This window comes from Alligator mississippiensis, chromosome 3, assembly GCF_030867095.1.
Source record: "Alligator mississippiensis isolate rAllMis1 chromosome 3, rAllMis1, whole genome shotgun sequence".
NCBI lineage: Eukaryota > Metazoa > Chordata > Crocodylia > Alligatoridae > Alligator > Alligator mississippiensis.
In genome coordinates this window covers 193546629-193571308 of record NC_081826.1, presented here as the reverse complement: position 1 = coordinate 193571308, position 24680 = coordinate 193546629, and the positions used below count along the sequence as shown (strand labels likewise).

The 24680-nt window shown below is 42.9% G+C and overlaps 1 protein-coding gene across 6 annotated transcripts in view; it reads right to left on the bottom strand.

Annotated features, from left to right (window-relative positions):
* Positions 1-24680, bottom strand: part of TJP2 (tight junction protein 2) — a 103960-nt gene that overhangs the window by 55186 nt on the left and 24094 nt on the right. The window contains exon 2 of one of the 6 annotated variants that reach the window (XM_019478060.2): positions 24544-24664. The exons of 1 other annotated variant lie outside the window; for it this stretch is intronic. Coding sequence is in view for 1 of the 5 variants with exons in the window: in XM_019478056.2 (XP_019333601.1) it covers positions 13742-13804 (63 nt within the window). In the remaining 4 variants the exon portion in view is untranslated. Of the gene's footprint in view, positions 1-4427; positions 4452-11558; positions 11664-13741; positions 13857-24543; positions 24665-24680 lie in introns of those variants that run through there. 4 more of the 6 variants (XM_019478057.2, XM_019478056.2, XM_059724775.1 and 1 more) reach the window with 4 other exon arrangements.

Below are 24680 nucleotides of genomic sequence, written 5' to 3'. Positions count from 1 at the left end.
CTTTCTTTGCAGGGTGCATTTCTTCGTTGCAGCACAGAAATGCATGTTGCAAGGAGTTCCCGCCATTTGTATTTAAATTCGTGCCCCACTATTGGCTAGTTCTAAATTATTCCTACATGGCGGCTAGCGATTGGCTTGCTAGCCGTATAAGAGGCTTGAGTGGTTTCCGCCCAAGTTGGAGGACTCCACGAACATCAGGAGGAGGAGACTTCACGTCTCGTGAAGATCTCTAAGCGCTGCGGAGCCTATTGGACCCAGCGTGAATATCAAGAAGGCAACAGGGGTCTGATCAGCCTCTCGCCTCTCCCCATCGCCGAACAATCCCTCGACGTACCCTTCCCTGTGCGCAAAAGTTCCACGGAGCCTCGAAAACTTTGTGTGAGTGAATTGTGAGTGAATCCAGAGCTCTGTCCGAGTCCTAAAACTAGGATTTAAGCGAAGTATTCCTGGAAGCTGTCCAGCCTGCACCGCGACCATCTACGGTGTAAGTAAACAATCTTAAACAACCACTAAGCGTCCGTGCCTAATTCTAGCGTGCCGCCTGCCTTCCCCGACCCGGCGTGTCCGGGCTGCTGGCCACAGCCCGCCGCGCGAAAAAAAGGGCCTCCGATTGCTCCCGGCCAGCACACACTTAAGTCATTTAGGGCACAGGTCCCATCAGAAGTGTCCCTAAATCTATTACGATGTTTTGAAAATCCCATAGAATGTATCAAATGGCTTTCATTCAGAAGTAACTTAAATCCCTATCCTATTAATCAGTTCTGTATGAACAAAAATTTAAATTCTTCCAGCAGTTTTGACCCCAGAAAGAGAGAAGTGACAGAATCTAGGAAGGTCACCAGCCATGTCACTATTCCTACTGAGGTGCTAAGATAGCATAGTAATGAGAAGCTGCTTCTGGGCCAAGACGGAGCACTGTTTTACAGCACAGTTCAATACTTACTGAATAAGATTGCCACCAATAAAAATTATGGCTGATTTTGAAGAGTTAAGATATAAATTATTGCAGGTGATATTTGGCCAGGACACCAAATGGTTAATAGCCCTACAAACTACCTAGGGAGCTTTTAAGACTCTGAGCCTTCAGACACAGGTATTCACTCTTACCTTTATTAAAACCATTGAGCTGAAAGAGTAAAGGGGGCTCATGATGAGTGAACTAAATAAAATACTCGAGTGTTTGTAAGACAGAGAAAGACAACCACAGTCACAAGATCTCCAACCTACAGCTCTGCCAAATAAAATTCTAATTCAAGATTTTAAAAACCCCTCTTAGAACTGGAAGCCTTTTCAGGTCCTAATTATACATTTACAAAACAACTTTGTCTTTTGACTCGTACTCTTTTTAAACGAATTACATAGGAGAGTAAATGTACTTATGAAAAATCTGTCCCATTGAGTCCAGGGAACTAATCAGGTGTATGAAGTGCATACAGGAGTAGGGGCTTCATTCTTAACATGAAACTCTGTGCAGTGGGAAGGGAATTGACTTGCGAAAAAAACAAAACAAAAATAAGCAAAACAAACAACCTGTGTGCACTGGCTCCTCAACAAGTTGCTACTTTATATATAATCTTCCACATATTTGGAGAGGACAGAAGAAAAAAAAACTGAGTAAGAAAGACCTCCTCCTGTTCCTCCAAAATTAGAAAGTGTAGATTACTTTTGCAGCACCTGAATTCTCCTTTATGCATATGAACACATTCGCATTTCTAAGTTATTTCTTGTGCTGGTCCTTGCCTCAAGGCCAAAGACTGTTCTAACTGGAAAAATGTTGCAAACACAACTGTGATATAAACAGATCATACCTGCTGGAAACTTAGAGTCATGACAAAAATTCAGTTTAATCTGTTTTAGCAGCATGTCTGCCTGAACTTTCCCTTCTATTGTACTGCTCCCAGCCACCAGCCAAGAACAGTTCCATCATTACACTGATGAAGTTGTGCTGCAGTTGTTTTAGCATTTATCATATCGTCAGGAAACAACCCATTGTTCAAAATCTAAAATGGAAACAACCTCAATTAAAATAAGCAACACTGTTTCAGCCAATAAAAGGTTATATCCTGTGCAAGAAGACAAAGCCAAAATCATTTAAAATTAGTTATGCTTTTTATAAACACCAATTTCTCTCTATTGAGAAATAAGCTTTGAAGGAAGAATATGTTATTTCTCAGAGACTTTTCTTTTCTATATGGTTACTCATCATAAAAAAAAAACCAGGAACCAGTCATCTTAAGCACTGTAAGATGCACAACACTCGTCTGAAGCAACATATCCCAAGAGCTCTGGGAATATTTGTTTAAGTCTTCACCAGTCATTTACTATTCTACATGCTCTTTTTTCTGTATCACAATACATGGTATATCTGTTCATGTGATAGTCTTTAAAAAAAAACAACAAAAAAAACCCAACAAAACCCTGACCCCTGCCCCCTCAAAAACAAACAAACAAAACTACAGTTCTGTTTCCACTCTTCCTCTCTCAATTTGTTCTTAAACATAATAATGGTGAATTGGCAACTTTTCAAAATATTCAGAAAAATTTCCTGAAAATTAAGTAAAGCTGTGATGCAGGATGGAAATTAATTTTCTTAAAGACAGAGAAAAGATCCAAGACATCTATTTTTTGCCTACTATTTTTCTACTTCTTTCTCCTTTCTTGCTGTTTATCCTCTCCCACCATTTCCCTTTGCCACCCCAAAATCATATGGCATGTTCATCTAATTTTGTGTACTGTAGCAAGACATTTACTGTATTTCCCAAATTCAAGAGGACTTTGAATTTAAGATGACCCACTAGTAATTAGATGCCATAAATAGAAAATTATAAATTTTCCATTTTTAGAATCTAAATATTGCGGCGGCTGGGGGGGGGAGGGGGAGTGTTCTAAATTTGTGCTGAACCACATGAAGGAGGTGCATGTAGCCTGACCCTGACAACTTGCTCTCCCACTAACCCCCCCGTACCCCTGGCACTAACCAACCTGCCTGCTCCCCAGCTTCCCACAACAATCTCCCCAAGAAGTTTTGCTGCATCCCCTAACCATGCTGCTGCCCAATCAACAGAAGCATGTCAGGGGATGGGGTCAGAGAAATGGAGAAGTATCACACGGACAGATGGAACAGCAGTACACACTGCTGATTGGGCCAGAAATGTAGCAGAGCACATGGGGGGAATAAGTCAGCAGTGCATGCAGCTGCCTCATCCCCTCAACCAAATCAGCAGCACATGCCTTGCCTATACCCCCAGTTCCAGAGCCTAGCCTAGTTCAAGTGCCGGTGGGCACTGTCTGGCATGCTCTGCTCGATGTCCACCTACAGAGCACTTGTTTTGGCCCTATGACCTCTCACGTGCACACCCTGTTCTTTTATGATTTGTCCCCCGTAATTTATTGGATTTTTAAAGGCTCTGGCCACCCAACCAGTGGCAGCCCCCGATTTTTAGTGGGCTAGGCCCACAGCCTTTTTAATTCAAATAGGTCCAGAGCCTAGCCTTGGCCCCTAACCTGCACTCACCATATGGCTGCTAACTCCAAGCACCAGCAGCAGCCCTGACTCCAGGCTCAGGCTAATGTTCATCTCCACGCCCAGGCTCATGCCAGGACCCAGCCAGAGCATTGATATTTGAATCCAAGACGAGCTTGTTCCACCCCTGCCTTCCTCCTACCCACACTATGTTGACTGTGGGAAAAAGCCTTGTCTTGGATTCGAGTAAATATGATAATTAAAAAGCGTACCAGAAACTTTAAATCTAGTAAATTAAAATAAATACAATAAAATATTTTCAATGACTGTTCCTGCATTCCCCTATAATAGCAAAAGGTAAAAAATCTGATATTTTCTAGCTTAAAAAAAACCCAAAAGAAACCCAACCTCTTTCCATTTCCTTGTTATGGCTTAAGACCCATGCAACAAAATGGAAAAGAAAGCATTAAAGCCCTCAGCCTGCAAACACTTTACATAGAAGCTTAAATTTTAACCAAGTGTGTTGTCCCTATTAAAAACCAATAACAGCAGTTGTGGTTTAAGGATCAGGGAGTAACTCATCAATTAACAGTGAATCTGAGAACAGAAGTGCTGATTTGTGCACAAAATGAACAAATTCTTCCTGCCCCCGCCCCCCCCTCCCCCAACTACTTCATTCAGAATCATCTTAGCTACTACGTGTAGAATGAGCGAGTAAAAAAATTTCATTCAGGACTGTGGTTTTTAAGCAGATGATGTCCTCACATTGAAAAAAACCCAAAACATGCCTTATTTATTAAAAGAAAATAAGGATCTAAGTTTCGTAACAAATCAGATTCCTGCTCAACTTCCATGGTGTTTTCACCAAAACTAGGCTATGGTTTTGCACAATGAAAGGACCACTATATAATGCTTTAAATAATAAATCAAACACTCCCCAAAACAACAAATTAGTTTCTAATACCTGGAGCACTAACACCCAAGTCAGCGCCTGCACAAGATCAATAAGTGGTCAGAAGCTGAATCCATGTAGTTTCTACAACCCTGTAGTACAGCAAACACAGCCTCTAGATCTGAAGGAACAAGTCAAGTAACTTATCCTTAAAAGACAATTCATTGCTGGGATACAATCCAATCAGGTCAGTATTTATATTTAATCATCCAGTCATAAAACAAGACAATTCAAAACAATGGTACAACTGTTAGTTTTTAAGATTAGTCCCAGGCCAAATTAGATTTTCTTTCCATGTCAACATTTCCACTATCCTTTGTTCTAGCTCTATTAATAGAAGAATGATATGCCATGTTCTCTCAGGCATTAGACTCCTGTTATGAGCGTTCCTCTATGGACATAAGAAACAGATTATACCTTGTCAGTTTAGCTCTTTTCTTGGCTGATAAAAGCATAAACCCCAGACATTCTCAAATTCTGCATGATTTGGCCAATCATTTTACAGTGTTCAAAGATGAGAAATACCTCTCTCCAAAAAAACAAAACAAAACAAACCCCTCACACCACAAAGTATTATATACTTCACACCAGAATTGAGTGCCACAACATGACTCTCCCAAAAGGTGTCTTATTTTTGTGGACGGGAAATCAGAATATTTTATAAATTTACCATATATATGGTATCTGGACTGAGACTGTCGTATTAAACATTTTTTGCTTAAATATCTTTACATGAATAACAATATGATCTTTACAAGTATGTTCACATGACCAGTTTAAATAGTTACAAGCTGATGGCAACAAACTAAGCCAGCCTACAGAGATCTGAATAGTGGCAACAGCCACAAGAAGCCTCCTCTTCTATTCTGAAGATTTTAGACACCAACCTCTTTGTTTATTGTATCAAACTGTAAACTGTTTGTGCTGCAATTGTCAGTTCTGGGCAACAGTATGCAGGGTCTAAGCAGAGGAGGAAGGTACATCCATTGACAGATGTAATTTCTTTGCTACATCAGTTAATTTTTTCCCCTGCTGAATTGCTAGTTTTCATTAGTTGGCACAGAACAGTTATCAATCAGCTGCAAACCCCTGTTAACTTCATTCTGAATTTTCATATTTTTTTTCTGCTCTACTGCATACAAAGTTTATACACCTGTTTTCCAATAAAATGGAAGGTCAAACCCTAAAATTGTTTGCTCTATTACTGCTCCAAAGGCAACTCACCAATTTGGACTATTATACAAATACCATACTACTGCTACAACAATACAGGATCACAAGTAGCAAACATGCCATGCAGAGTCTGCTTGCCTCACTGGGACAGTGCGTGGCAAGTAGCTTATTTTACTAAGGAGGCTTGTCTGCCCTCTGATAAACCTGTCCAGATTTAGAGACAGAATTCCCAAAGAGTTGTAAATAAGCCTGGGTTCATCTGTGCATGCTAGCTTGCTTTTGATTATATTGAGTATTAGGGATGGATTGTAACCAAATCCTACATGGATGAACAAGGGAATAAGACCTCCTGCAGCTTACACTTGATCATATCCCTCATCAGGACTCTAAATTAGGGGTTTAAAACTCATTGGGCTCCATAGGCCAGATAAGTGTTGCTGCACCAGGCCAGAGCGACCACTGTGCAGTGCCCTTACCTGCATGCTAATTTCATTTCATTCCAGTCTGCCCCAATCCCAGCACCCCTGCAGGTTCATTCCCTGGGCATTTCTTGCCTAGTCTCCAAGGTTGCTACTCTTGCACAGGGCACCGGAAGGGCTGCAAAGCAAAACACAGCAGGGTGCTGTGCTGCCCTAGCCTGGCCTGTGCCCGCACTGCACTCTACAGCCAGCGCCCAGCAGAGCGAGTGCCAAGCCCAGCAGCTGCCATAGCACCCCAAGCTGGGCACACAGATGCTTGACAAACATCCGGGCAAGTCCTCTCACCCACCCACCCTCAGTGCCCCCAACCTGTGGGCACTGGGGTTGCAAAGGTATTCATGGAGTCTCAGCTGCAGATGCCTACCCCAAACTCTAGCCCCAATTCATACATCTCCCATGCTAGCCCCATACACCCAGACTACAGCAGTGCTCACACTAGCTTGCAGTCCCCAGTCACCAAGGGAACCCCACTGTCCAGCCAGCCCCAAAAACCAGGGAACCTTTAGCAGAGGCTGGGTGGGTGCCTGGAATCGGGGGGAGGAGGGCTAGCAGTGAGGTCCCTTTGCCAGATCTGCTCCCTCTTCCCTTCAGGTGGCACTGAAAAAAAAATAATTCTGGGGCAGGCTGCAGGGCTGCCACATACTGCAGGCAGAATAGGGGGTTGGTCTGCTGCACATGGTGTGTGGGTTGGACACGGTACTGCATACAGCACAGGGGTTCAGGACGTGGGCTGCATGCGGTGTCCTGTGCTGGCTCCCCATGTTGTGTGCAATCCGCATAGTGTGGGGTCCACTTGCATGCTGCACACAGTATGTCTATCAGGGGCTGGCACATAGGGTCAGACCAGCAACCCACAGGGCAGATAATATGGCTCCATGAGCCAGAGCTGGCCCACAAGCTGCATGTTTGACACCCCTGCTCTAAAAACAGCATTTGGAGAAGGAAAAGGCAGAGTCCATATGCCTCGTACTCCTATTTCTTTCAAGCGGGTATGTGGAAAAAAAGAATATGCTACCTGCCATGAAGTAGAGAATTACAGTAAATGGCAATCCACTATTTCCCTCCCTTCCCACAGCCAAGAATGGCAGAAATGGACTTGAGACCTTTTCAGGGTTCCTCCAGAATTGTAAGACTGACCCTGACAGAGGACTGAGCCTTAATCCAGCACTGATAGTGGAGGCAGAGTCATACAAGCAGCCAGTCAGTCAACTCAGAACAATGCCAGGTTAATCCCCAAATTACCCAAATCTGAATTTCACAATTTTGAGATCAAAGGTGCTTATCTAAGTGTACTTACCTCATCCCTTAGTGAAGAAAAAGCTGTGAAGCCAACTCACCAGTATAATTTCTCTCCTAAATGGCTGTTTAGCAATTAAACATCAGAGGGAGATAATCATAACATAACTAAATGGAAAGTCCAAGAATTTTCCATTCTCCTTCCCAAGGGATTGCAGTAAAGGTGTTACTACCAGTGACCAGAAAGCTCATCCTGCCCATCTCTGGGCTGGCATATTACATTAGTTTTTGTTCTTCTCTAGTCATCTGTGATCTATGTTAGCTAAACCACAAAAAATGAGGCCCTAAACAAAGTTTTCATTGACATTGATCTACCTGACACAAATCTAATCTTAACATTTGCAGCAATCCTTATTTGAATTAACAAGCAACCAGCAAAATAATCAGAAACCAAAGCTTTAATTTCCCCAACACTCCATTCAAGCTTTAACAAACATGTTTGTTATATGGGTTTAGGTTGTAGCCGTGTTGGTCTAAGGATATAGGCAGACAAGGTTCCTTGGGTGAATTTGATATCTTTTATTAGACCAACCCAAATGGTTGGAGAATAGTTATTAAGCAAGCTTTCGGGTTCAAAAACCCTTCGTCCTTAGCCTGACAAAGGGTTTTTGAACCCGAAAGCTTGCTTAATAACTATTCTCCAACCATTTGGGTTGGTCTAATAAAAGATATCAAATTCATCCAAGGAACCTTGTCCGTTTGTTATACAACATTCATTAAAGGAATATTATTAAAACCTCTCACTATTCCTCTGAAGCAGGGATGATTTAAAGCATTTCCACTGAAGAGTAAACCATGGAGCAGAACAGATAACTGACCAGCTTCAAGCCTGGTAAAATACCGACTTTGACACACCTGCCCTACCTTCCAGCTTAGACCCAACACAATCCTTTAGCAGCAAAGCTAGAAACAAAACTTCCAAATCCTTTCATTTCAGTTTCCTAAAATTTCTCAGCTCCCATAGTACTGGGAGAGAAAAAAAAAGAAGAAACACTACACACATTAAGAAGAAAAGTGATGCTTAAGGAAACTAACATTTGGTGCACACACACACACTTCTAAATTCCCACTTAAACTTCAATTAATGATTCAATGTTTTCACTCTTACAGTCCAAAATGGATGTTTCATTCTTGTTATCTGAATAAATGCAAAGTATATTCAAGATGCTCCTAATAGGCTACTTGTATGTATAACAGCTAGTTACTGAACATAAAGCTGAAATCATCCATATAGTATTGAGAGACCCAAGCCTCACATATCTTTTCAAATAAGCCAACCATCAAAAAGGCATTCAAAATTGTACTCTTAAGACCTTCATATTAGCCGGCATCTGCTTTGAAACACAGAGCGAAGTAAAAATGTGTGCCAAATGCTGTGCCTGGAAGCTATCAGTGCAGTTCAAAATGCTAACAGTTCACTTCCCCTGGGTCTCCAAGTAAAGCTCTGAATGACCAGCATCCTTTGTGACAAAAGCATGGGGAGGTTCCCAAAGTTTCTCCTAAGTAGCAGATATTACCAGAAGAGATCCTTTGAACTGCCAGACTACAGAAGAGTACATAAACAAAAGCTTAACATCACATTGTGAATACTATTTATATTTATACCCTGCCCTATCCAGAAAGGCTCAGAGCAGCTTATGCACATTACACATCTATTATAGATAAGTTTATCACTTCTTGCAGCTACATCAAGAAACCATTAGACCAGGCCTCTTTAAAACACTACAGTATATACAAAGGGTCACCTGTCCCAAAGTGAGGCAGAAAAAACTAAAGCAATATTGTTTATGTAACTGAACTAATGTAGCAGAATATATGAGAGATTATTTTTTTGTTGTTGTTGCAGTCTGTCAATGGGGCACACAGCTTTTTGGAGTGCTGTTGTCAACACAAATGTTAGAAATGAACATGGCCTTTTTATTTTTTGACTGCTTACTTCCTGAGCACTATTGTAGATTGTTAAATAGCCTTTTCTTTTTCAATTTGCTGGCGTTGGTGGCATTAGTTTATTTTCTTTTTAAATTATCTGACAAGGCTACCAGGAATGTTAAAAAAGGCAACACTTACTATTGGATAAGCCTAAAAAATACTTATAATACTTACATGACCTATAGAGAGATCAGACATGTAATCAATTGACCTGTATCATGGCAGTTATTTCCATGAATGCATGAGTGAAATGTTGCTTTAAGGTAGGTATTTGCAGTAAGATGTAACTGGTGCGGGTGATATAAAAATCAGAACCCTTGGCATGCTCCGTGTTTTTGTACTGAGAGAGAAATATTTTCAAAACACTGTTTTAAAACATTGTGTTGTGAGCACCTATTCCTTCTGTCAATGGCTTAGACATGCAAATAACTTTTTAAAAGAAGTTAGGTCAGTTCATCTGTAAAAAAAAAAAAAAACAAAAAACCCAACAACCTCCCCCGCCCCCCCAAATGTTTCGTTGTTGTTACATCACCATGAAGAATTACTGACTCGCCGTTCATCTGGTGCATGAGGACCTTAAAATGTTTGGAAAAGCAAGCTGGTTCACTGCCTTTTTAACTCTCCCTGTTTTTCATGAATCATTACTGTTAACAGTATTTGGGCATTGCTACAAAATGTTCTCTCTCTTTAAAAAAAAAACAAATAAACCAAAAAAACCCAACCCCAAACCCCACCAATAAAAGAGTCTTCAAGGACAAAATATCTAAGTGAAACTAGAAAGAAAAGCCACAGCTACAGTCTTTTTTTTTTTAGGCTGTTTCTTAGCATGAAAATTGGAAAGATGATAGAAAGGGTATAAAAAGGAGAAAAAATGAAAGGAAAAAGAAAAGTGTATTAAAGGATCATCAGTATCAATGAGTTTAAAAACATTTTGAATGAATCTGCTCATGAAAGTTATCAGTGATAGCACTGGAGGCTTACGTCTTCCTTTGCTTTACCATACTGCAGACAACAAAATACAAACCTTCATACTACTGTAAGCATATTTTACAAATGTTCAAAAAGGGAGCTCAATCTACACAGCCTTTCAGCTAACTGAAAGAGCATGCCAGTGGACTGCAACTGTAAGTGGGCAGGAACCAGAAGAGACCTGGATTGGAGCAATGAGAAACTTTGTATTCCCTGAGCCACCTATCTTCTAAACAGCACAAATAAAGAGACATTAACATGTATTAAAAAATGATCACTAGCTTTTTACTCATTCCGTTTATTCAAGCACCTGAAAGCATAAAAGTCTCTCATGATGTTGACTCTACATTAGATACTACAGGAAAGGAAGTTTTAGGGCAGTGCCAGTAGAGATAAACTAGTTTAACTAGACTTCACCACAACGAGGATTCCATTAACACTGATGGCAGAATTAAAACATTCCATCAGTTTTATGAAATCCCTTTAAAATTGCCCCACTCCACCAGCACAAAGCCCTAATTTTGCAGTAATCTCACAGTTGGACTAAAAAAAGTGCACATTTAACTTTCTGTACATTAAGGTCTGAAAATTAGGCCAGCATTAGTGGTCTTGATCCTTGAACTCTCACCAGATAGTTAGCTAATGCTGAAAAGACAGCATCCAGACATGCAGGGGTGTGTGTGCTTGCAGCGGCACAAACTGCTGCAGTACAAGCACCTGTATATGCACTGTGTTGCGGGCAACAGGTAAACTGCTTACCTAGCTCCTTACAGCTCTTCAGCCAGGGAAAGCTAGAGGCTGGGGCCAGTACTGGTGCTGGCCCCAGCAGTCTTACCTGGTAGCCTGGAGCAGCAGGAGCACAGGCAGGGCAGCATAGAGGCCTGGCTGGCAGCCACAGCATTGCTCTGGATGGTCTGGACTCCGTGTGTGCCAACACATGCTTGTTGTGTGCACATTGTACTGCTGTTTGTTCCTTTTTATTTTTGCTACTGGGAAATCCCAGTAACAAGTTTTGGCCCCATGCAGTCTGGGACACGTTTTAACATTCTCAGTGTGCGGTTTGTGGTGCCACAAAGATATGCAGCACCACAAACTGCACACCCTTGCATATCTGGGTGCAGCTTAATTGTCAATAGTATTCACATCATCTGGCTGCAAATATGTGCCTTGTTTCATTCCTTCAGAGAAACTCAGCGCATGAGTGAAGATGGACATAATAGTGCAAATTCTGCATCTCTGACCATCAGCACTTGCTTCACAATCCCATCCACGTAAGTTACAGGCTGTTCTAACTTACCCCATCTGGCTACTGTGTAAAACACCATGTCAGATGTGAACTGTTGTAGCACAGATTCCTTCCACTTGACAGCTCAGGAGAGGAGACTGGTGTGGAAACACTGTATGCCAGCTGAGCTCTCTCCTGCAATGGGAGAATAACCAGCTTGCCAATTAAGGGTTAGATACAGGTAACCAAATAGTGCAAAATAGCTGAAACACAGAGAAGCCAAGCCACAGTTCCATAAGTTGATGGAGAATGCCATGTAGGTGGTTATCAGATTTTTGCATAGCAAAATGGTTTCCCTGTATTAAAAACCATCGTGCAGCCTGGTATACTGAATTATAACAGAGCTGTCAGTGTTGCTATACAGCAGCTAAAGTTTTTTCCATTATAGAAGTTTCTCCTGATACTTAAAAGGTCAGCTTTTTGGCTAAAGCTCACCACACTATTTTATTTCAGAAATATTTTTGTTTTTGATATGTATGATCTTAAAATGTGAGAGCAATGATTATGTGCCATGCCAGCCTCTAGATTTCAGATTCAAGGCCTGGAAGGTTTCTTGTTCAATCTTGATCAATATACCAAAACCCTGTCCTGAAGGGAACACTTCCAGGGATAAAAAGTCTGTTTCAACCAGTATTTAAATTCCCATTCTCTGTCAACATAATATTTGAGTTATTTATTATTAGCAGTACAGCAGCAACCACAGACTTTGAAACAAAACTGGGGTCCCACTAAATTAAGCACTGAAAAGACATGCACAGTGATAAACCTCTGGCCCCAAAAGCTAACAAGTTTGATTTACAGAAGATGAAACAGGCAGCTGATAATGAAGCGGGGGGAGGGGGGGAACAATGGGAATACAGCACTTTGCAGGTCAAAAAGATGGGGGGGGTGGGAAAAGGGGGAAGTGTTTGCATCTCAGGGGCACTTTTTAAACAAAACAGAAGGGTATACTGAATAATAGTTTGTGCATGCCCAGGCTGCCCCATCACAAATAACACAGTCTGACACTACTAACTCATTTCACAACCACCAAACAAGCCTTCACCTGGAAATTACCTTAACTTACTATGGTCTTTCCTCATGTTTGAACTAGTAAACTATAGGTAAGAAACAGTATCTCACTACTAATCATGTGGGTCACTGAATCCCATTTCGCAATTACGTTAGGAACAAAAAAATAAAAGTGAGTGCATCGGACACTTAAATTTGTTATTTTAATTGGTGGGGGGGGGGGGGCATAAGAAGAATAAATAACTTTCACCCAAAAGCTGCAAAATGAATTTGAAACTTAAAAAAACCCCAACTAACAAAACCCAAAAGTTCACTGCTGGCCATGCACAGTATTTTTCAATTTCCTGCTCAGAACTGTGACCCACAGGCAAACGAGGTGCTTAAAATATTGACTTCACGCATTCTGACCATCCAGGTTCAGTGTCTGGAGGTTAAAAAATAAATAAAAACAGGAATCAAAACTCGTGGAAGAAGTGATCTCTTTTCTTGGATCAGGCAGATATTTGCAACCAAATAATTGTATTTATTTGCAAATAAATACAATAATTTGTTTGCAAATATCTAGTTGATCTAAGAAAATATATCACCACTTCCATGAGTTTTGATTCCTTTTGCCTCTAGACCAATATGGCTTCAACCTGGATACCTGACACGCAAATAAAAACAGAGCAGTCCAAAGTGAGCCTTCAAACCCAAAACACCAGAAATTCCATAACTCTAGACTATGACCCCACTGTGTTGCCCAAAATGTAGACCACTCTGCTCAAAGGCTGCTGAAGGATATTGCCAGCCCCAATCTAGTTTAACCTCAGGCCCAGTAACTCTTTTATTTCTCTTCTCTGTCTCAGAGCCACAATTTCTCTGCTTAGAAATCCAACCAGGACCGAGCAGAGCTATGCAGTGCTAGGAAATCAACCCAGCCAACACAGCACCCAAGGGGAGAGCTGCATCTGGAGGCAACATGGACAGGACAGAAGGTCCACCGAAGGCAGGATGCTGCTGGTACCCCCCCACCCAAGGCTGTGGTGTCAGGGAACCAGCTCTATTTCCGTGACCCTACTCCAAAGCCCTGCTCCCAGCCCAGCAAGCCCCAGCCCTGCTGGGAAGAGCATCCTCCTCCAACACCAGAGCCGCCCCCAGAAAAGGGGGTAGGGGAGAAGTGGTGCCCTAAGGGAGGCACTTACCCGGAGCCAGGCTGAGAGCTCCTGCCGAGGGTACAGCAAGGGGTCTCCTCCTCGCACTGGCATCTCTGCACCAGCAGGCTCAGGAGGAGAGAAAAAAAAAACAACTTTCCCCTGTGCTCCCCCTCTTTCCAAACTCTCCGGGGGGGGGGGGGGGGGAGGGAGCACCTAGCTACTCTTTGCTGCCCTCCACGCACTCAGATGGCAGCTGCTTTGGACTGCAACCTCCCGCCAGCCTCCCCCCTGCCCCAGCTCCTTCCAGTCCTGCCAAGCTCTTAGCCAGCTCAGCTACCCCAGGGCAACCCTGTCCAGCGCCGCTTCCATTCGCTGTGCAGGGGGGGGAAGGGGTGGCCGTACCCCCAAGCCCTCCTTGTATCCCCAAACCCTGGGTGGCGACAGCTCCAGCCTGAGGAAAAGGGGGGTCAGGGCACAAAAGGAGCTGGGCTGAACAGAAAAGCGGGTGGGTTGGGGAGCAAGGAGATGCATTACAGACCTGTGCCCTCCCCCCAGCAGCTCCGAGTGGTTTGGTCCTGGTGGAACCCTGTGTGGCTCCCATTGGAACAGGGCTTCTTCCCCCTGCAAGGGCGGGAGGGGGGGGTCCCCCTACATGGAGGGTGGGGAGGGCTTGGAAGAGGCCCTCAGTGCACCAGTTCCACAGGCGCTTCCTCCCCCTCGTAGGCCAGGCCACCCCATTTCCACGAAAAAGGGCCCAAGGAAGTTTGCAAAGTAATTAGTCGCAGAGAGAGAGAGAGAGACAGACAGACAGACAGAGACTGCCCGTCCAGCCCTGGGCAGTGCTGCACTGAAGCAGGACAAACAGCTGAGTCAGAGACAAAGCAGCTACTCATGATGAAACCCCAGAACAATCAGGCCACTTTGTATCAATGAGACTGAAGTTGAGAAAGGAACCAGGAACCGGGACTAAGGAACTGGGAATCCCTAATCCTGGGAATAAGGAACCAGCTTCAGCTTGCCCCACAACAGCCATTCCCAGGAGTGGATCTTAAAAGCATTTTACAATCAGCAGCCAAATCAAGACTTCAAAAAGGGCCCCTGGGGAGGCATGGGGCTATTTTTTTTTCACACCCATTAGGTAGAGGAGAATCGTCCACCCTACACAACCGAAGAGACCGAGGTATAGGAAAACAAAATGATTTACCCCAAGACAAAATAAATCAATCAATCTGTAGCACCCTCACTGGCAGAATATTGTAGGATCACTTATAGCAGCAGAGCCAAAAACGATTTGACTAGTTATTAGGCAGATGAGGTTCTTTGGGTAAATCTGATATCTTTTATTAGACCAACTCAGTTACGCCCAGGATAAGGGATTCCCAGGATAGGGATTTCCAATGCCAAGTTCTTGGTTCCTCTCTCAACTTCAGCCTCACTGATACAAAGTTCTCAACTCAAAATTGGTCTAATACAAGATATTAGATATACACAAAGAACCTTGTCTGCCTATGTCCTTAGACCAACACGACTACAACCTGTATCCCCGTTGACTGGTTATTTGCATTTTGTTTCTTGCAAATTACTAACTTGAAAGCTAGTACAGAGATCTGCAGTTCTCAGCCAAGGTGCTGCAACACCCTGACATACTACCAGACCCTTTGAAGGGTGCCAGGATGTGTGAAAAGATAATTAGATAAGTGCAGGCTCAGGTTTGTCCCTGCCTGGACAATCCCCTACACCCACTGTAAGGAGTTAAGCACTATACAATATATAAATTAGATCTTTACATTGAGCAGCACCCAATTCACAAAAGTTATGGAGGGATGCCTCCAGCCCAATGAAGGGTGGCTCAAATCCAAAAAGGTTGAGAGCCACTGATATAGATACCCTTCTAGCATGTAAATATCTGTCTGCCTGTCTGGAAACACTGTTTCCTCCCCTGCACTCCTATTACCCAAATCTTCTGTAGTTTTAAATTATGTGTATGGTACTAAAAGTGTATTCTCTCCTCTCTCCCCCCCCCCCTTTCCTATCAGTATACTTCTGATCTGACAAACTCTATGCTCCTGATATGGGCCACATGTCTCCCTCCATTTTCAAAACATCTCCTAATGATTATATGAAAACCAGCAGGACTGCATTTTTAACCACTATCTGGCATTCACAGTGCTACCACATGATAACTTCTTTTCTTTTACAAGATGATGAATAAAGAATATCTAGACTACAAGGCAGGGACCTGTATAAGGATAACGGCATCGCCACTATATTAATTCCCCCAAAATGCTTTCCAACAGCGCCCTTAACATTTTATGCAACAGTTGACACTTCAAAGTTACTGTTTTGCTGCCAAACTAATACATCACTCCTGAAGCAACATAGGAAGTTTAATATTTCTTTACAATAGTGTCATCTAGAAGTTATTTTTCTCTGCATCTGAAACAATAAACAACCACTCAAAATCTAGTCATTGTCATTGGACAAATAAATTTTCCAGTCAAGTCAGGGGCTGACTGGGCCAAAACAGGATTGTAGATATGCCAGTATTTATAGAACACAAATATACAATGAAAGAGCATATTATCTCTACATTATAATATATTCATGAGCCTGCAAGAACTAGAATGAGATGGACAGAAGCATTGTAAAGAGGGAGACTGGCAGAAATGAGATCACACTGATGCATTTAAAAATTAGATTTCTTTTTTTAGCAGTTCTACCATTCAAGCAATACAGCAGTGCAAGTCCAGAAGAATGGGGCAAAAGTTAGTTGCAGAGAACTAAAACCAAAATATAAAGGGGTAGAAACATTTTTTGGACAAAAAGCCTTGCCTTATTATTCAGCTGTTATCTTTTCTTTTGTGTACAGCTTATAGATTTGTATAGCTCATAAGTAAAAGGAAATATACAACTATGCCAACACTTTGAGTGCAGACAGCATAATCATTTCTATGGAGTTCTCACAAGCTTACAGAGAAGACTGAAAGAGTCTGTGTTTCAAGCCTTATAAACCATTTTTTTCCTAACCTAGCCGACAAATTTCTCTTTCTAAACTGACCTTAATTTAGAAAACTGCTATCCAGTAATTTTCTGAAAAGGCCAACATTCAGAGTGAAAACCTGAATTTAGAATACAAGCTTGTTTTCAATTTGAAAGAACAAAGAATTCTGAAAGAACCAGGTCTACACTACCCTCTCTCACATCAGGCCAGACAGAGCTCATCTTTACTACACATTAAATTCGGGTTCAACCACAGGTCTCTTTCTAACATGCTCCCCGCTCACATATCCACAACAACCCCTCCAGCAATGCTATACAGCAAAGTAGGCACTACCTCTAGAGCTAGAAAGAAGGCAGACCATGAAGTAGCTAGTTAATGCGTGCATGCTGATGTGAAGAACTGCTGCCATGTGCTGTTACCACTGAGTCATACTGACCCTTCAGTTTTCCTAGAAGTCTTCTGCATGGCCATCAATCAGCCTTTGCTTCGCTCCCTGTTTGCAGTTAACAGTTTACTACTTTCAGCCTGAAACAATAGACTGCTATTAGAGAGTGAAAGTTTACTGTTTATGGCAATCATAATCCCTCCTACAGATTACACAAGACACTGTATGGAGGATTTACACTCCAAAGCATCTATTTCATCTACTGCTTTGTTTCAAAAGGGAGAAAAGATAGCTACTATACTGAGATAAGCAGTCCCACAACACTCTCAGAACTAAGTGACCCAGACAGTTACAGTGCTATGACTCTTAGAACATGTTAACAGATGCATATTCCTTTGTTCTCATGACCAGATACAGCATCACTGCTTACCTAAGGCCTTGTGATTATCGTGGGCTAAACTCCTGGGAGAGAGTTACCCTGTGGTTAGACTGCAGTGAAGACTGTCGTAATTTGACACGTTCCATTTTAGACATCTCCATTCCGCCCCCTCTCTCCAGTTGACAAGCATGATATGGCTGCTGTTCCTTGTTGGACTCTCTCCGAGGCTCAGGCAGAGTCAGTCAAGATCCTATGCTCTCCCTATAGCTCCCATAAGGCAATGGAATAGCCAATGCTACTTTTCTTCTACTGGGGACTACTACCAAGCAAGGAAGTGACAGCATTCCTAGTTTTCACCAGAGCTGCTCATAGGGAAAGCAGTTGCTTCCTCCCAATAGCAAGGGAACTGAATCAAAGCTATGGGGTACACCTCAGTAAATGTATTATCAATGTAAAAATCAAATACATGTTTTCTTATTAACATACTCATGCACAGGAAGGGGGGGGGTGTGCAATGGTATAGTTACACCGCGCTTTGATTCCTGGTCCACCCAAACTTTAAAACCAACTGCCTGGGAGAGAGAACAGCATTTTTATTCAGGCAGCAGTGACAGAGTCATTTGACTTCATGGCTCATTATAATCTACCTGACTGCTGCTAATTTTTCTTCACTCCACATGTGTTAATGGCCCTCTCTCCTCTTTAATGGTTTTGATGTTCCATTAAATCAAGTTATCCTTTCTTTTGAAATTTTCCTATTAGGTATTCCTAGTGATATTTCTCTCCCTGAAGATTGTTTTCAGTTTTAGCTAAAAACCTTAATTTAGATGTAGGAATATGAACGCACATGTGGAAATGACTGCCAGTGAAGAGTGAATGCACTGGGAAGATGCTCAACAAAGCAAGATTTTATTTTACAAATCAGAATAAGAGATGTATGTTTAACTCTAATGACTAGAGGACTAATCAAACAATATCTTTGGACTATTTTTGCCTACCTTGCCATTTAAATAAAAAAATATTAAGCTAGCAATGTAGTACACATTCCAATAAAGTTAATTTGTTTTTGCTTTGATCTTAAACTGAAGAAAACAGCACTAGACATCTAGCATATTAATAAATGTTCTAGATTCTCTTTAACTAAAGAAAACAGGTGTTGTGTTACATATGATGATGTACCACTATCTGCACCCCACCTCAATTTGTCAAAATCCTAGATCCATAAAAGCTATAATCCAGAACCTCAAGAACCACAGATGGCTTCCAGGCTGGACAACATACACAAGTGTCAGGTTCTCAAATCACTGGAAGCCTGCAGGAGAGAGTACTTTTTCTGCAGCAGAATTGAATGCCCTGCTGGCACATAACCTAACTGTGAAAATGGTTAAATGGGAACACTTACATTCCAATGTTATATGAAATACTGCAGTGGTAAAAGGTTATGCAAGTGTGGAAACAGCATTCAAAGTATTCTAATTGTCTGCTGTAAAGGGTGTAGACGTGACCTCTATGAATCACAGTTTAAACAATGAAATCATTGTTTCACATGCCAAGCAAGACAAAGCAGTCATCACTGTGACTCTTGTGTGTATATGGGCATTTCACAGAGTGATATTTTAAAATCACTCTCAGTCAGGGGAGAAATAAACATTATTTAACTATCTGACAAGCCTGCAAATAGCTTAATTGATAAATACATGTTGTGTGTTCTAGTTTAAATAATCAAAGTAGACATTGTTTGCTTACAATCAGCTTCAATTTACTTTCTAATTTACATTCTGTGCTGCAGTAATTTGGCCAGATTACTTGGTGCATCATGTGTCAGTGAAGCGAAGAAAAAATGTCTTCCACTAATTATCAAACGTTATTGTGAATGAAGCAGTTGTGCAACTATCAACTTCAGGAAGAGGAACACTCAGGGCTGTATAATTTACAATAATCAGAACATAAGCATGCATGCACAAATAGTTCTGCCAACAGCAGCAGGTTGCAGTAATCCAAGCAAAGTGGCTATTTTTTGTGTTGCAACTCACTGGCTTCTCTAACAATTATAGTTAAGTATATTTATGAAGTAAATTGATTGCACTAGGCAGTACTATGTATTAGCAAAATAAGGGGATTAGATTTTGACTTCATTAAGAGATGGTGGGAGCTCAGTACTATTGAAAGTTAGGCCAGATATTGCAGTGTCTAAACAGATGTAGAAACTGATCTTAGGTATCACACTTTTGATAATCGTGGTCCAGAAAATAGGAATGCCATTTCCAGCTCTTCTTCAGATTTCCCACACAACCTTAGGCATTTCATTTATCATCTATGTGTCTCTGTAAAATGTGTCTCTGTAAAATTACATGCCACACAATAAGCTTGATATCTTCTGATGAAAAAGGTGCTAAAAAAATTTTTTTTCAACAATATTACATTGTTAAGTAGCGTATATTAGGCAACATATTATTTGCAAGCTGATGGTAAACAAAAGAAAACCCCAAAACAGTTTGTCCAACCTTAAAGGATTAATCAAGTTCAAACATCTCACTATCTGTATAGCAATTTGGAGCCTGAGGAGATATTGAGCATAATCTAGTGCAGGAATGGCTAAAACAGGTAAACTGCATAATGCCAAATGCCTCACTTATTCCACCTAAAACATATATCATACAGCAGCTGTCCTTATCTTTAATATAGAGATGCAATCTGCATACTACAGGTCCCAGCATGATGTCCCACATTGTTTGTGTTAAACTGGAACATTTTACAGTATATTCTTCAGCCCAGTTTTCCCACCCGCAAAATGGAGATAATAGTACTAGGTCTTTTTGGAAAGAGTATTGAGATCTAATAATGAAACACACTAGCTATCGTTATTGAATACACTGCAATTCTCAATATTCTGATTAAGAGGGGGACCAATTTCAAAACCACAATGATCACATGCTTGCTTTTCTCAGAAATCCTTAAAAAGGGCTTATTCAGTGTACATTAAAAGATGTTTTGTCTGTAATTTGACTGGTTTAGATAAGACATTTAATGGAAATATTCCCTTCAAAATTGTTTTGCTTGCTCTGTGCATCTCACTTTATTTTTTCTCCACACTTCTTGACTATGCACACATCTGCTAAACCATTAGGAGCCAAAGATTCTAATTTATTAGCTTCCATTACTGCTTCTCTAACTCCAAGTCTAGCCCCTATGACATCGAAACAAAAACAAACAGCAAGCAAATAAAACCCACTTCAAACACTTCTCCTCTGCGATTAGTTTTTGGTCACAAACAGAATAAGGCAATATGATAAAGAGGAAACAAAGACCCTGTTCTCAAGTGGAAGGAAACACAGAAAGCACATGACATACAATATTAGCTAAATTGTTTGTTTGTTTTTAAAAGTTATTTCAAAGACCACCTGCAAATGAAGCAAAATAAGTCCCATCAGTTATTAGCAGTCCCTAACAGCACTAAACCTACTTTTCAACTCTGCCTCTCTTTCCTCCTTGCTATTCTGTTTTTTAGGGTGAAAATTATAGTTGTACTTTTCTGCCATCTCCAACCCCCTTTCCCCCCCACCAAAAAAAGAAAGGATGGCAAGAAAGCACTGCCTGCCTTGCCCTGGAAGATGAAAGCACCAGGATACAACCATCTTGTCTATAGCAGAGGAGATCCCATTGCAGCCTTTTCATTCAGAACGATCTTACCTAGTACATACCACACTAGAGAATCAGACACAAACCAGTCCTCCCTCAGTTTTACTAACTCAGGTAAAACTGCTGATAGGCCCTACTGTAGACAATGCTCCAATTACTAGATGCATTTTATTTAAACTATCATATTAATGAATAAAATTATCCTAGTCATTTGGGTCTTGTCTAAAGCAACTCCCACTAATTCAGCTGAACTGACTATGACACTTGGGGCTTTGGGAATTAAAATTCACTAAGAAAAAACAATGTAAAAAGAACAAAAAGATGCTTTACTGAAGGCAGAGACTGCATCTTGGCTCGCATAGCTAAGAACAAAACATGATCATATTCTTAATGTGCACTGCACATTACTTTTCCTTCTCTCAGTTGTTGCGAAGAATATTTTCTCCATTTCTTGGAAAACAGCAAGAGATCGCTTTCCCTCCTACTCCTTCACCAAAAGCCTGTTCCTTTCCTTGAATAAAAGCTTAATAGTTAACAGCTAGCTTCCAAAGCTACAAAGGATCAGCATTTTTGTTCTTCTAATCTCCCTCTCCAATACACCTGGCCAAGCCCCCCTCTCCCCCAAGAAAAGATAAAGTGGGAAGGTAGCAACAGGAGCTCAAGACATCCATGTCAAAGCTCTTTACCCATTTTAAATGGTACAACATTTCTAAGCAATCAGTAGCTTTGTTAGGGATACTGACAGAAAGCAGAACAAAGGTCCCACTAGTTTGCACTAAATCATTGTTAGTATTGATGGAAATTCTCGTGTCAGAGTACCCAGCTCAGACAAAGCTAATATTCCTGACATCTCTCCGACATCATTTTAATCTTGGGGCTTTAAAGGAAAGGCTGTCGTCTCATGTCATCTAGTTTAGTTTCCAGAATATTAAAACTGGACAAAATCAGAGCTTTGGTGAACAATATGCTATCCTCAAGAGCATGGTGGATTGACTACTTAGCGCAGGGGTGGGCAGAATATGGCCCGTGGGCCGGATCTGGCCTGCGAGGCCCCTAAAAAATTTAGAAAATTAGCATTTCTGTCTTTGGTTCCTGTCAAAAATGACAGAAACCAAGGGCAGTAGGACCCAGAGGAAGCCCAGCAAACTCCCACAACAGCAGGGCCCGCCCAGCCCCACCAGAAGCCCCAGGAAGAGCTTCTGGCCTGGGACCACGTGGCTGCCCCACGCCAGAACTGCAGGTAAGGGGTAAGGAGGAAGGTGGGGGGGAAGGGTAGGGAGGTCCCCAGCAGGGAAGGAGCCCAGGGAAATGTAGCCCAGGGAAAAGCTGAGCGCAGGGGGGAAAAGCACCCCTCTCCCGCCCCATGGCCGTCGCCCCATGCTGCAGCCACTCGCAGTCCAGCTGGGGCTGCCTGTGCCTGCTCAGGACAGCCTTGCGCAGGCTGCGAGCAGCTGCAGCAGGGAGCGCTGGCCATGGGGCAAGGGAGGGGCTGCTTCCCCCCCCCCCCGCGCTCAGTTTTTCCCCAGGCTCCTTCCTGGTATGGAGGAAAGTAGCCCCTCCCCACCCCGTGGCTAGCACTCCCTGCTGCAGCTGCTCCCAGACTGCACGGGGCTGTCTGGAGCAGGCACAGGCAGCCCCAGGCAGGATGCGAGTGCTTGCAGTGCAGGGCACCGGCCATGGGGTGGGTGAGGGGCCACTTCCCCCTCCCCTCCACGATCATCACCACCTTGTAAGCCGGCCCCACTGCCAGCCTGGGCCCCACGTGGCTCCGGACTCACCCATCGGGGCTGCGCTTCGAGACAGCAGCTGCAGTCCCCCCGCTTGTTGCGCCGGGCAGTGTTTGCCACTGCCACCTGTGGGCTGCCCAGCACATGAGCTCTGGGCGGGCAGCAGCAGCCAACAGTGTCCAGTGCGGCAAGCAGGGAGGCCACAGCTGCTGCCTCTGCACACAGCCCTGACAGGTGAGCCGAGCCAGCATGGGGCCCAGGCTGGCAGTGGGGCTGGCTTATGAGCTGGTGACAAGCACAGGGAAAAGCAGCCCCTCACTTGCCCTGTGGCTGGCGTCCCGTGCTGTAGCCGCTTACAGCCCGCATGGGGCTGCCTGTGCCTGCTCCAGACCGCCCCGCGTGGGCTGCAAGCAGCTGTAGCAGGGAGCACTGGCCATGAGGTGGGGGAGGGGCCGCTTTTCCTCACACTCAGCACCAGTTTCTCCCCTGTTGGTAAGCGGGGGGGTTGGGGCTGTGCACTGCCCCCTGCCTGTACCGTGGGGCTGGGCAGGCGCTGGGAGTGAGTGGGCGGGGAGCCAGCGGGAGCACGGGGCCCGCATCAGTGCCCCGGGGCCAGTGCCGGCAGGGCCCAGAGCAGGGTGGCAGGAGCTTGGGGTCCCAGCTGGCAGGGGCTCTATGGAGCCGGGCCAGCTCCCCCCTCTCCCTGCTGGTGCAGCCCAGCCTGGCTCCACAGACCCCTGCCAACCTGTGCCCCGCTTTGGGCCCCACCAGTGCTGGCCCTGGGACATTGGTCCCAAGACATTGGAACATTGGTCCCAAGATGGTGACCAGTGGGCAGGGCACCTGTCAAGGGGTGGGGCTACCCATGCGGCCCTCAACAGCCTGCCAAAACTGGGTAAGTGGCCCTCCACCTGAAATAATTGCTTGCCCCTGGCTTAGCGCATATAGTAAGCATCCATGTTTCTAAGAGCACCAATTACCTTTTTAGCCGAGGTACAAATTAATTTTCACCATGAATCATGCTAGTGTTATCAGTTACGAAGATGCTATTGCTTACGCTCCTTCAGAGTTACTGTATTTATTACATTTACAATCAAGCTGAACGTTCATTCGATACTCTCTCCAAAAACTACCAGAGGCAAGGTTTCAAAAGCAAAATATTTTAAATTTGCAAAAGAGATTATATTTACCTGAATCATGTATTAAGGAAAAAAATTATGCAGCAAAAAGCCTCTCTATGCAGATATTTTATTCCATCATTGATTCAGTAACTGAGTAATTTACAGTCAGATTCTGCTAAAGATAAAATAGTTTATTTATCCTCAACACGTGCACTCAATATTTATGTTCGCTGAAAAAAATAACACAGACTAAATATAGTTTTGCTCCTAAACACTTCAGACATGAATTAATCCCATTCAATGTTTTATTATTTTTGCATGATGTCAGCAACCCACTTGGTTCTCTGCAGAAGCATCCACATCAGAGACCTCGTATTATGCATTACCAAGCATTTAGTATACCAGTGTGAACTCATTCTTGATTGCTATGCAATTTCCCTGGGATTCCATCTACTCACATCAGTGGCTAAAGAACACAGCTGGATAAATCCACAGCCAAAGGAATGATTAACAAATTGGCATGTAGTAGCCACACTGTTTTACAGGTTTCAGGTGGAGGACTGGTTCTAGCTGACCTTGTGGGCCTGTTAATTCATACCTGGTGAGGGATGCTGATTTTTAATGCTCTCTGTCTGTTTCCAGTGAAACGTTTGGAGCTGGAGGTAGAACTGTGCTCCCAGTCCCACTCACAAGGGGATGGTAGTGCAGTAGCCTGTTCCCTGCAAGAGAAAATCC